Source organism: Phascolarctos cinereus, unplaced genomic scaffold (assembly GCF_003287225.1).
Source record: "Phascolarctos cinereus isolate Bilbo 61053 unplaced genomic scaffold, phaCin_HiC Scaffold_9;HRSCAF=440, whole genome shotgun sequence".
In the NCBI taxonomy this organism is placed as follows: Eukaryota; Metazoa; Chordata; class Mammalia; order Diprotodontia; family Phascolarctidae; genus Phascolarctos; species Phascolarctos cinereus.
The window spans coordinates 196,540,936-196,553,598 of NW_027556402.1; the positions used below are offsets into that span (position 1 = coordinate 196,540,936).

At 38.0% G+C, this 12,663-nt stretch overlaps 1 protein-coding gene across 3 annotated transcripts in view; it reads right to left on the reverse strand.

Moving 5' to 3' along the window:
• The window catches only part of HTT (huntingtin), a 209,914-nt gene that overhangs the window by 167,063 nt on the left and 30,188 nt on the right, over positions 1-12,663 (reverse strand). For all 3 annotated transcript variants that reach the window (XM_020992153.2, XM_078148998.1, XM_078148997.1), the window contains exons 6-8: positions 11,249-11,387; positions 2,490-2,631; positions 604-782 (exon numbers count right to left, since the gene is read on the reverse strand). In XM_020992153.2, the coding sequence (XP_020847812.1) occupies positions 604-782; positions 2,490-2,631; positions 11,249-11,387 (460 nt within the window). The remainder of the gene's footprint in view (positions 1-603; positions 783-2,489; positions 2,632-11,248; positions 11,388-12,663) is intronic.

Consider the following 12,663-nt stretch of genomic DNA (forward strand, 5'->3'; position numbering starts at 1 on the left):
GGAAAATTGTCCCATGCTCTCAGGGGGTACAAGTAGACATCTATACAAACAGGGAGGAGGGGGTGGAGGAGCAGCTCACACTTGAACCTGATTCTCAACTTATCAAAAGGAAAGAACACACATACACACACAGAGTTGGGTACCAAAATACATTTTAATCAACAGGGAAATAGAAGGAAAGGGGGAGAAAGGGAAGGAGTGGGGAAGGAATTAGAGGGAGGACAGATTAAGGAAGGGATTAGCCCTAAACCAAACAAATTCTAACTAATAATACAGAAAAATATTTCTAGCTCTTTTTGAGATGGAAAAGAATAAGAAGGTGAAGGAATGCCCCCAAACTGGGAAATGGATGAACAAGTGATAGTATAAAAATGTGATACAATAGTAATGTGTTCTAAGAAATGATGAGGGAGATGCTTTCAGAGAACCTGGGAAGACTTGTATTAACTGACATGAAGTAAAGCGTATAGTTAGTCCTTAATAAACACTTCTTGATTGATTGATCCTTAATCCTAGTCATATAACTCAAAGCTTTCCTTACTTGGCAATTCAGACAGTTAATACTTTGAATTTTCATAGTTACTTTAGAATTATAATGCTTACCTGGATGAGCTGGTCTGTAGAAGGTGAGACTTCAGTTTCTTTTCGTGTGACACCAAAGCTCCCTTTCAAACTCATGTCCTTGACTTGCTGTTGGAGCAAGGGGATTAAATACCTCAATGTGAGCAATACTCCAAGAATAAAAAGAGTAGAATGCTCCTCCTCAACAGGAACTAGTAAGCCTACAAAACAGTAAGCAAAGTCATTAGCATCTGATTGATAGGTCAACCATCAAACAATCTATATCTCTTTCAAAAGAAGAGTGACTTACAAATACAGAAATATCCCATTGGATAAAAATAACATCCCTATTATTGTAAAGAGCAGCGATGTCAAACTCAAATAGAAATGGATCTCTTGGGGCCTCATACTGACTTAGAAAAGCATAAATTAACAATATCTATGCTGTGTTCTGTTTTTATTTATTTTGCTATATATTTCCCAATTATATTTTAATCTGGTTAGGGCTCAGGAGTTTTACAGGCCCCCTACCCACCCACAAGTTGACTTCTCTGCTGAAGTACACAATATCATGTGCATGTGACCTATTACTAGACTCAAAGTAAAACCTATTCATAGTATGGATCTAGACTTTAAATGGATTTTATCATATCTGCAAACTGAACAAGAGCTTCTCATTATATATATTCTATTCTCCACCTAATATGCCATTCCCCACCAGCCCTGTCTGTCCAATTCCTTCCCACTCTTCAAACATCATCTAACTTTGACAAAGGCTTTCTAATTCCCCCAGCTGAAAGTGATCTCTCCGTCCCCAGAACTACATAAGAATTCTGCACCTTTCTTATGTCCTTTCAGTCCTGCTTGTAATACAGTTTTTTGTGTATATATCTTGACTCTCCAACTAGACTTTAATTTCCATGAGGCTGAGGACTATGCCTTATTCTTCTTTGAATACTCCACTAAACATAGTATATGATCTTGAATAAGAAACATTTTTAATTAAAGAATTAAAATCCCCATTCTCCCATTTGGGGTTTTATTTGGGCTTATCTTTATTACATTTGACTACACAAATTCAATTCAACAAACATTTTTAAAATAGCTATTTGGTAGGCACTGGGGTGATAAAGATGAAAATAAGACAGAATCCCTGCCCACAAGAAGGTTACCCTCTATGAGGCAAGAGATAACACAAACATAAAGAAGTAGAAAACAATAAGAGAAAAAGAGTGATCTAGGCAAAGCACTCTAGAAAAACTGAAGAAGAGAAATTATTTTCAACTGGGGACATTTGGAAAGCTAAGGACAAGCAAAGCTTTCACAGAAGGGGTGACACCTGAACTGAGCCTTGAAAGATAACTATAAGAAAAAAAAATAAAGAATACAAGCAGTGTCTCTAAGCAGAAACTGACAACCTTCAAGTGATGCTGAAGAGAGCCGGAGGCATCAATAAACCCTTGTGAACTTCACAATGCAGCATCTATAAGGATAGCGACAACGCCTATCATTTCAACAGTAGATGGGGATTCCTTATGACAAAGCCCTGAACACCAAGAATTTTTCAGATCATTCTCTGCTACTTCTAGTTTTGAAGAGTGGCCTGGGATAAGGAGAAGTTAAGTGATTTTTCCCAGAGTCACACAGCCAGTATGTCAGAGCCAGGACTTGAACCCAAGTCTTCCTGGATCTAAGGCCAGCTCTCTATCTCTATACCATAATGCTTCTCTAGGTTTAATATTAACCAGTCAGAAAATGGCAAGTGCTATGATCAACAAAGCTGGCAAAGTTTTCATAAAATCGAGTTTAAGAGCATGACTTTCATTAGTTTTTTTCTCCCACCTTTTCATTAAGTTTTTTTTTTCCATTCCCTTCATGTAAAAACTACAGAGCCTCTACTATGTCTTAAAATTTTATTTTCACCTTACCTAAAAGTACATTAAGTAACCAGGTATAAAAATACTGTGTCCTTCTTGAATGCTGGCAGATGCTCACTGCTGATCCAGCTGCTGTTCGCCGTATTGTAGGAGAACTTGACTTGAGATTAGCTATGAAAGCTTTTAACAAAACCTATGGTGACAAAATTACAAGATACTAGAGAAAGTCAGATCAAGACAAAGGAACATTTTTTATGGACTTACAATTTTCCTGAAACTTGATGAATCTACTTCATCTTTTCTTGAATTTATAATGTCAATACAAAATCACAACACTATTATGTTAATGAAAAATATATACCGTACCACGTGTTTTTCTTACATCTTTATTAACTGTTAAAGCTGAAAAAGTGTTTAGTCCAATCCCCTTCATTTTACAGATGAGGAAAGAGAAGGGGAGGGGAAGAAAGGGGATTTGCCAAGGTAAATTAGTGACAGAGAAGAAACAGAAAATAATGATTTACTCAGAATTTAGGCCCATCAAAATTCACACAAAAATATTACTTTCATAAAAACCTACTACTGCATTTGAATGTAAACAAATAATCATAATTTTATACCATAACCATTACTTTGAGAATATAATGAAAATTAAGAGTATGTAAAGCCAGGCAATTCTGGATTTAAACAGTAGAAAGAGATAAATGCACTTGAAAAATGAGTCAAAATGGAATGCACCTATAATAACAGCCACCAACTAAGTTGGTATCCTTAATTGAAAATGTTGAAGTCAAACAATTTTTTAAAGGATGTCGGGACTAAGCACTTTATTAACATCTCATTTAATTCTCACAGTAGTCCTAGGAAATAGGCCCTATTATTATCCCCATTTAAAGCGGAGGAAAACTGAGGCAGGTAGCAGTTAAGTGAGTTGCTAGTGCCTAAGGCCATATCTGAACTCAGGTCTTACTGACTCCAGACAAGGTGCTCTATCCACTGCAACACCTAACTGTCTCTAAGTATATTCAATCAAATCTGCTAAATGCCTCATCATGGCAGAGAGCTGACCCTGGGTTTTTGATTTGGGGTTTTTTTCATTGTAGGGGACCACAAGCTCTAGCAGGCCTTACTAAACTGGAAAGGTTCAAAAGATACAATGAATGTCTATCAATTGAGGCCTAGACAAAATACCTACAGACAGGTTTATCAGTAGAGGAGATGATCAACTGACAATCACATGAAGACTTTTTTTGGCTACAGCAACTCAGGAAACCATCTATATTAGAGCTGCAATCACGCAACTAACATTTATTAAAGCTCTACTATATACCAGGCATTGTGCTAAATATTGGGGTTACAAAGAAAAGGACAAAGTCATCCCTGTTCGCAAGGAGCTCACAGTCTAATGGGGAAAAAACATGTAAACAACCGTACACTGTACAAAAAAGACACGTGGGATAAACTGGAAATGCTCTCAGAAGGAAGCAGGATCCGGAAAGGTTTCTTACAAAAAGTAAGATTTTAGCTGAGACTTGAAGGAAAACAGGAAGTCTAGGAGGTGAGATGAGGAAGGAGAAAGTTTCAGGCACAGGGGACAGCCAAAAACAGGATCAAGATGATCCGAGACAGGAAAAGGGGGTGCCTTGTTCAAGGAACAGCAAGGGGGCCAGTGTCACTGCATACCAGAGCACATGGCAGAGAATAAGGCGCAAAAAAACTAATGGCAAAAAAGAGACCACATTATAAAGCCAAACCAAACAGAGGACTTTATATTTGATCCTTGAGGTAACAGGAAGCCACTGGGGTTAAGCATATAGGGAAATGATATGGTCAGATTTGTACTTTAGGAATATCATCTTGACAGATAAATAGAGGATGAACTGAAGTAGGCAGAGACTTTATGAAGGAAAACCAACCAGCAGGCTATTGCAATAGTCCAGGCCTGAGTTAAGGAGGGCCTGTACAGGGATGGTGCAGTGTCAGAGGACAGAAAGGAACATACACAAGAGGTGTTAATGAAGGTAAGAAATGACAGGAGTTTGCAACTAAATGGATACAGGGCAGGAAAAGGGGCGTGAGAGAAAATGAAAAGTTAATAATGACATGTCGGTTGAGAGTCTGGGGGCCTAGGAGGATTCTGGTGTCTTCAACAATAATAGAAAAGCTTGAAAAAGGGGAGAGTTTGGGGGAAAAGGTAATGGGTTCGGTTTTGGACATGCTGAGTTTATGTTGTTTATGAGGCATTCAATTTGGATGTCCAATAGGCAATTCAATAGTGGATGTCAGGAGAAAGGTTTGGGCTGGACAAAAAAATTCTGAGAATCATCTGTATAAAGATAAAGAGTTGAATCCATGGGAGCTGATAAGATCACCAAGTGAAATAGTACTGACAGAGGAAAAGCTCCAAAACAGAGCTCAAGGGGACATCTACAGTTAACAGGTTTGACCTGGATGCAGGTCCAGCAAAAGAGACTGAGAAAGTTCAATTAGACAGGCAGGAGGAGAACCAGGAGATAACAGTGTCACAGAAAACCAGTAAAAGGCAGTATAAAGAAGAAGAGGGTGACCAACAGTGTCAAAGGCTACACAGAGAGATGTTAAGAAGGATGAGGATTGAGAAAAAGCCAATAGATTTAGCAGTTAAGAGGTCATTTGTAATGTTGGAGGGAGTAGTTTTAGTCCAATGATCAGGTTGGGAGCCAGAAGGCAGACAGTTAAGAAGAGACTGAGAGGAGAGAAGGCACCTCTTGTAAACAGCCTTCTCAAGAAGGTTAGCCACAAAAGGCAGGAGTGATGTGGAACAAAAGTTATCAGGGAAGGATAGATCAAGTAAGAGTTTTTTGAGGATGGGAGAGACGTGGGCACCTTTGTAGGCAGGAAGGAAGCTGCCAGTAGACAGGAAGAAATTAAAGATAGATAGGAAAGTGGGGATGACAGAAGGGGCAATCTGATGGAGAAGACAGGATGAAATGTGCTAACTTGTATGTATAGAGAATAAAGTCCACCTCTATATATTATACAGGGCTGAAGGATGAGAAAATGGCAGAAGGCAATTGGAGATTAAAATCATGGATTCCTCAAGTACTAATTTAAGTTCAATCAGGAAAAAAAAGTACTTAAGAGGCAAACAAAAACAGTCAACAATAGACAGGGACTCCCTCCACAGTTATCAATAATTCCTTAATTGCCAAATCTGGTGTTCTTAACTCAATTCTTAATCCTTTTCAACCCATTTTGCTTCATTTGACACTGATGATCACCTATCTCCTCTCTTGGTTTTTTCCTTTTTTTTTTTTAATTTTTATTTTTAAATTTTTTTTTCCCATATGCTTTTGAGTTGAAAAATTTTCTCCCTTTTCCTCCCCCCCACCCTCCCCAAGACGGCGTGCAATCTGACATAGGCTTTACATTTACATACCCATTAAACATATTTTCACATTAGTGAAGTTGTAAGTAAAAATTAAAACCAATAGGAGGAACCATCAGAAACATGAAACAAAACTCAACAGAAGGTAAAAATAAGTGATAGCGATTCGACTTCCATAGTTCTTTCTTTGGATGTGGATAGCATTTTCCATCACGAGCCCTCTGGAGATGTCTTAGATCCTCGTAATGCTGAGAAGGGTTCAGTTTAACATTCTTAGTCATTGCATAATGTGGCTGTTATTGTGTACAAAGTCCTCTTGGTTCTGCTCACTTCACTCAGCATCAGATCATATAAGTCTTTCCAGGTTTTTCTGAAGTCAGCCTGTTCATCATTTCTTATAGCACAATAGTATTCCATTACATTCATATACTACAACTTGCTCAGCCATTCCCCAATTGATGGGCATCCTCTCAATTTCCAATTCTTTGCCACCACAAAAAGAGCTGCTATGAATATTTTTGTACATGTGGGTCCTTTTCCCATTTGTTTGATCTCTTTGGGATATAGCCCTAAAAGTGCTATTGCTGGATCAAAGGGTATGCACATTTTTGTAGCCCTTTGGGCATAGTTCCAAATTCTTCTCCAAAATGGTTGGATCATTTCACTACTCCACCAACAATGTATTAGTGTTCCAATTTTCCCATATCCTCTCCAACATTTATCATTTTCCTGTTTTGTCATGTTGGCCAATCTGATAGGTGTGATGTGGTACCTCAGAGTTGTTTTGATTTGCATTTTTCTAATCAATAACGATTTCCTCTCTTGGTTTTTTTCAACACTGTTTTCCCCTAGTTTGCATCTTACCTGTCTGAATGGTCTTTCTTAAGTTTCTTTTTCTGGCTCATCATCTACACATCATACTCATTTGTGGTATTCCCCAAGGTTCTGAACCTTTCCTCCTCTACTCCTTTTGGTGATAACCTTTTCAGCCTATGGATTTAACTATTATCTCCATGCAGATGACTAACAGTCCCTTGAGTTTCAGCCAAATATTAATAATTACTACTAGACATTTCAGACCGGATGTCCCTGTGGAAACATTAAAAATGTCCTTTTTAGTTTCTCTAGAAATATTAAGAAATGGTATTTCCCTAGCTTAAAATATCCTTTCCAGACTTTCAGATTTGAAGTCAGGTTAAAACAAAAGGCCTCTTCTTAAGTAGACATTATTAGCAGATAACCAAAATCTTGAGCAAAAAATACCTCTGTATTGTTTAGATCATTTCCTTTCAAACCCCTAAAGCGATTGGGCTATTGATCTGTCTGGGAGCAGTCTTCTCTTCCCAATCCCTGAAGATAAGGTTCTATGACCCATCCTTCTCCACTGGAAAAGGAGTAAGATACTGATGCCAGGAAGCAAGTCACTTTGTTCCAGGAAAACATTTGAATGACTTGAATGGAACGGTCAAGGAAGGAATAGGGTAGTTATTATGACATTTTGAAGATTTTAAGTATTATGATCTTTATTTTGTTCAAGATTTCTCCATATCTCAAATCACCTGAGGTCAGGGCATGTGGGAGAGAAGGTGAAGGGTAAGTTAAGGATGGGGGGGAGGGATTTTTACCAGTTTGTAATTCTCTCTCTCTCTCCAAACTAGAAATGGCTAGAATATAGAACAATGATGAATTAAATAAAAGTCTTTCTGGCAGAACTGTGCCTAAGACACAGAGTACATTATCAATAATTTCTTACTTCATCATACTGGAGATATCTGAAACGCAACATGTCTCAGCACAAACACACAAACATATATGTATGTGTATGCTCACATATATATATATATACACACACACATTTATAGGCATATTTATTCTTATTATGTACATACTAACGTACTTGTTATCGCCTTCATGAGAATGTAAGCTCTTTACCTCCTCACCAATAGGGATTGTTACATTCTTTATATTTTATATCCATAGTACCTGGCACACAGTAGGAATTTCACAAATTTGTTCGTTGACTGACTGGTTATCTCATCCACACACAGCCTGTGCACCAACTGAACACTTTGTGTAATGGCGATCCATCACACCTGGAATGGCCTCCCTCCTCATTTCCACCTACTAGAATCCCTTTTTGCCTTTCAAATTAAATTCAAGAGTCACCTTGTATATGAAGCTCTTCCTAATCTCCCCAACTTGTGCTGCCTCTGCCCTCAAAGTTGCCTGGTATTTACTGTATATATATTTTGCACACACTTTTTATATGTAGATGTTGTTTCCTCCTTAATGCCAAGGACTATTTCATTTACGTTTTTATTTCCCTACTAGTACGTGGTGTTGTTGTTGAGTCGTTCAGCACGTCTGGCTCTTTGTGACCCCATGGACCACATTATCCATGGGGCTTTTTTGGCAAAGATCCTGGAGTGGTTGGCCATTTCCTTCTTCGGCGCATTTTACAGATTAGGAAAGCAAGGCAACCAGCGTTAAGTGACTTGCCCAGGGTCACAACGCTAATGAGTGTCTGAGATCTGATTTGAACTCAGAAAGATGAGTCTTCCTGACTCCAGGCCTGGCACTCTATCCACTGAGTCACCTAGCTGCCTCCAGGGATAACTTATTCATTAGAAAATTCTCCACACCTTTTTCAAGAAACAGATTTGAGGGACAGCTAGGTGGACCTGAGTTCAAATCTGACCTCAGACACTTGACACTTACTAGTGTGTGATCCTGGGCAACTCATTTAACCCGGATTGCCTCACCAAAAAAGCAAAAAAAAAAAAAAAATTTAGGGGCAGCTAAGAGGCACAGTGGATAGAGCACCGGCCTTGGAGTCAGGAGGACCTGAGTTCAAATCTGACCTCAGACACATACTTTCTAGCTGTGTGACTCTGGGCAAGTTACTTAACCTCAACTGCCTCACAAAAAAAAAAAAAGCAGATTTGAGCCAACCAATTTTAAAGGATAGTCTTCCAGGACTGAGGCAAAATTTTTTTCCAGGGAATACTCCAAACTAAGGACCACCCTGTAGAGCTCTCCAAGAACAGGAATAAGCATTTAATAAATGTTTGTTGACTGACTGACTGACAAGACAACACATAGGCTCCGGACTTCCCCATCCCACATAACTGAGTTGGTTCTAGAACTCTACACTCTGCATTGGAAGGACCCTCCAAGGTCATCCATCCTATCCATACCAGGGCAGGACTCTTAATAAATGATCATCTAGTGCCCACTCAAAGACTTCAAGGCATAGGGAACTCACAACTACCCAACAGACTATTCCACGTCTATATAACAGTTATGGGCCAAATTCTGCTTTTTTCAACCTGTAACTACTACTCCTAATTCTGCTCAGTGCTCTCTAGAGCCAAATTTAAAAAGAAAAAATTATCCTTTTTCTAAATAATCATCAACATAAAGAATGCTATCATATTGTCCCCTCAGTTTTCCTGCCTCCAGGGTAAAAGGCCTTTGTTGCTTCAATAGTGAGTCCCTGGGACACCATAGGCTTAAATCTCCTCAGCATCTTGATTATCTTTCCAAAAATGTGGTTCTTACAACTAAGCTCCAGCTCTGTCATCTGCTTTACACAACACTGGGCAAGACACTTAATCTCTCCAGAACTCAAAAGGGTCAAACGGGTCATTAGTCAAGTGAAAGAGTTGGACAAAGGGTTGCTACAGTTTCTTTCCAAATCTCTGCTTCTACAGCTGTTGATACAATGAAAACAATGGGGCTATTTACAAACTGTGCTAAGACATACTTAGAATGAAAAGTTCCACAGCTCTACAGTAGAAATAATCACTATAGGAAAGATGAATTATGGTTAAAATGTCCCTGCCCTGAACCATCCAAGGCATATCTTTGTTCAGCAAACATGCACTGAATGCCTACCATATGAAAGGCCTTGGGCTAGGTACTTCAAGGCTATAAAACAATTCCCTGAATTCAGAAGGATAAAAAAATGACTAAATTCCCTACAACGAAAGCCAGCAAGAATAAGAACCAAAATTGTTACCGCTGCAGCAGATCTCACAGATCATCTCATACACTCCTTACTCCCATTTACAGATGAGAACACTGAGGAACAGCAAAGAGAACTGACTTGAACAAATAGGATGGTGGTAGAGCAGGGAACAGAAGCCAAGTTCTCCCATCTCCCAGTTCAGCACTCTAACTGCCCCCACCAGGGAACAATGCCTGACTATCCATTCCAAATAGGCCCCCAAGGTTTAGTAATTACATGTTACCTGTTCATCAAAGCTCCTAGAATATAATTCTTTATGAATACTTGGAAATTATATGCTCTCCCAAGGACGATACAATCCAGGAGTCCCCACGGGCCTCCATTCACTTCCCCACAAAGACAAGAGCAGCTCTAAGTCCCTCTTTGAGCCTAAGATACACACACACACACACACACACACATACACACACACACACCCCAGCAGATGATATAACATAAGAATAAGAAATAACTCAGAGTCTGTCTCTCCACTAGATATTAAGCATCAGAAATAAAAAAGAATTCAGAGCCTGCTTCTCCTTAAGGGATTTAAAAGAAATCTAGGTAGGCACTGATACTGAAGACAGCTTTTGAATAATAAGGATGATGAGAAAGACAACAATGACAATAATAATAACTGACATTTCCGTAGTGCTTTAAGGTTTGCAAATTTATCTCCTCTTATCATTACAACAACTCTATGAAATAGGTTCTCCAGGTATTATTATTCTCATTTTACATAATGAAGAAACTGAGAAAGGTAAACCAACTCACTCAACACCAACTATAGTGCACACAGCAGACCCAGGATATCCAATCAGTTTCAGAGGAAGGTCCCTCCTGACTCCAAGATCAATATTAATCAGTACTTAAAAGTGCAAAGGAGTTGCCAATTACCTTTAATAAGTCATAAGATCTAGAGCTGGAAGTGACCCACCATGTAATCTGGTCCAACTCCCTATTTCACAGAAACTGAGGTGGAAAGAGAATAAGTGATCACCTGCAGTCAGATCATGAACCTGAATTCAAACACAAATTCCCTGACTCAAAAACCCTCTATATGCTATTACTTCCCAACTATCAGGTATCATGATATTCAAACATCCTTAACTAGTTAAAAGATTAGTTCAATGCTACAAACAAAAAAACCACACACATATCTCCTAACCTTTAAATTTTGTACCTTAAAATCGCAACCTTAAATGACACTTTAAAAAAACAATTTTAAAGGTGAAAAGTTCCTAATCTGATGAAGTTCCAATCAGTTCAATCTAAACTGACAAAATCTGAAAGCAATTTGAAATTTCACTAGTAACTTTATTTATCTTAAAACATTCATTAGCAGCAAATCTCAAAAGGCAGCTGCTTACTTACAAACCACAAATCTATACAGGATTAGTCTCAAGTTCATGCACTTGAAGGAAGCAACCATACCTTAATTTCATTGTCATTTGCAAAGTTGCCAAAAGATGCCATAATTTTGGGTATAGCAGCTGCCAAAGTCTCTTGTACAGATTCTTCTGTTCGCTTGCTTATTCGAGTCAGACAAGGCAAAAGGTTTACCAAATATGGTCTGTAAACATGAAAAGTATATGAATTATTCCTTATGCTCAACTTTGACAAGAAAAAAATCTTAACACATCATAATGGGAGGGAAGATAAAGCTTTCTATGATACTTATTTATTGCTAAAGATTCTAATGCAAGGAGACAAATTCGCCTTCATAGGATTACCACGGATTCTTTGTCATATGAGATCCATAACTAGAATATGGCTCTGAAAGGGTGTACATTATTTAAAAGAAAAAGGACAGACAAAAGGAGAAAAGAGAACAATTAGGATTATATGCTAAGAAGATACACGTATTCGAAAAAATACAGGAGCCAAGCATGATAGAGAGCATTTGGGTGAAGACAAAAGGAGGCAGAAAGAAAAGCAATATTGTCTTTAAAGCATTCTTCAGAGCCATGTGGACCAAAAAAAAAAAAAAAGAAACAAAAACAGAGGATAGAAGCCTGATATATTAATGCCAAATCAATTATCTATATATCTGCTAGTTCCATTTCCCTCCGAAACAAACTAATAATTTCTTGAATTATATAATGATAATTTCCTCCTTTAAAAGGAGACAGAAACACAAAGAAAACTGATATTATGAATTTGACTCTCATCAATGAAGAACTGCTTAAAAGAGAGGGAGTAACTACTTTATTTTAAGAGTTCTAGTCAGAAGAGGAAGAAAGCAGAGAATGGTCTGACATGTATCCTAGATTTGGGGAAAGCAGATTTCAAAAGGTTTATTTTGCTTTATTCTCAATATCCTGCTAATTAGCTAAAGAGACCAAGACGCTGGTAAATACACATGTGGATACACAAGTAACTCCCCAATCAATTCACATTTTTAAAAGATGAGTAATGAAAAACAAATTAAAAAATACACTGCGGTACTATAAAAATAGTGAAAGAAGCATTTAGAATTAGAATGAGTTGAGCTGGCAAAACAATGCAAAAAGAAGGATTTTTTTTCATTTTTATGGTTTAAAAAAGAGGCTCAAAAAAGCAACAGGACCACTTAGAAAGTAGAAAGGATGAAAATAAAGGATGATGGAAAGAATGCAAAACTGTTCAATTCATATTCTGTTTCTGGTTTCTCCAAGAAGAATGATGGAAATGAAAGAATAAACATGATTAATAGAGAGTTGGTATCTAAGGTAAGTAGGAAGATAAGAAGGCCCTTGGCCCTTCCTCAGATAAGTCATCAGGACTAAATGAACTACAACCCATTGGACTTAAAGACCTGGCATGTGTGATTATGCAGCCACCATCAGTGATTCTGAAACATTGGACAA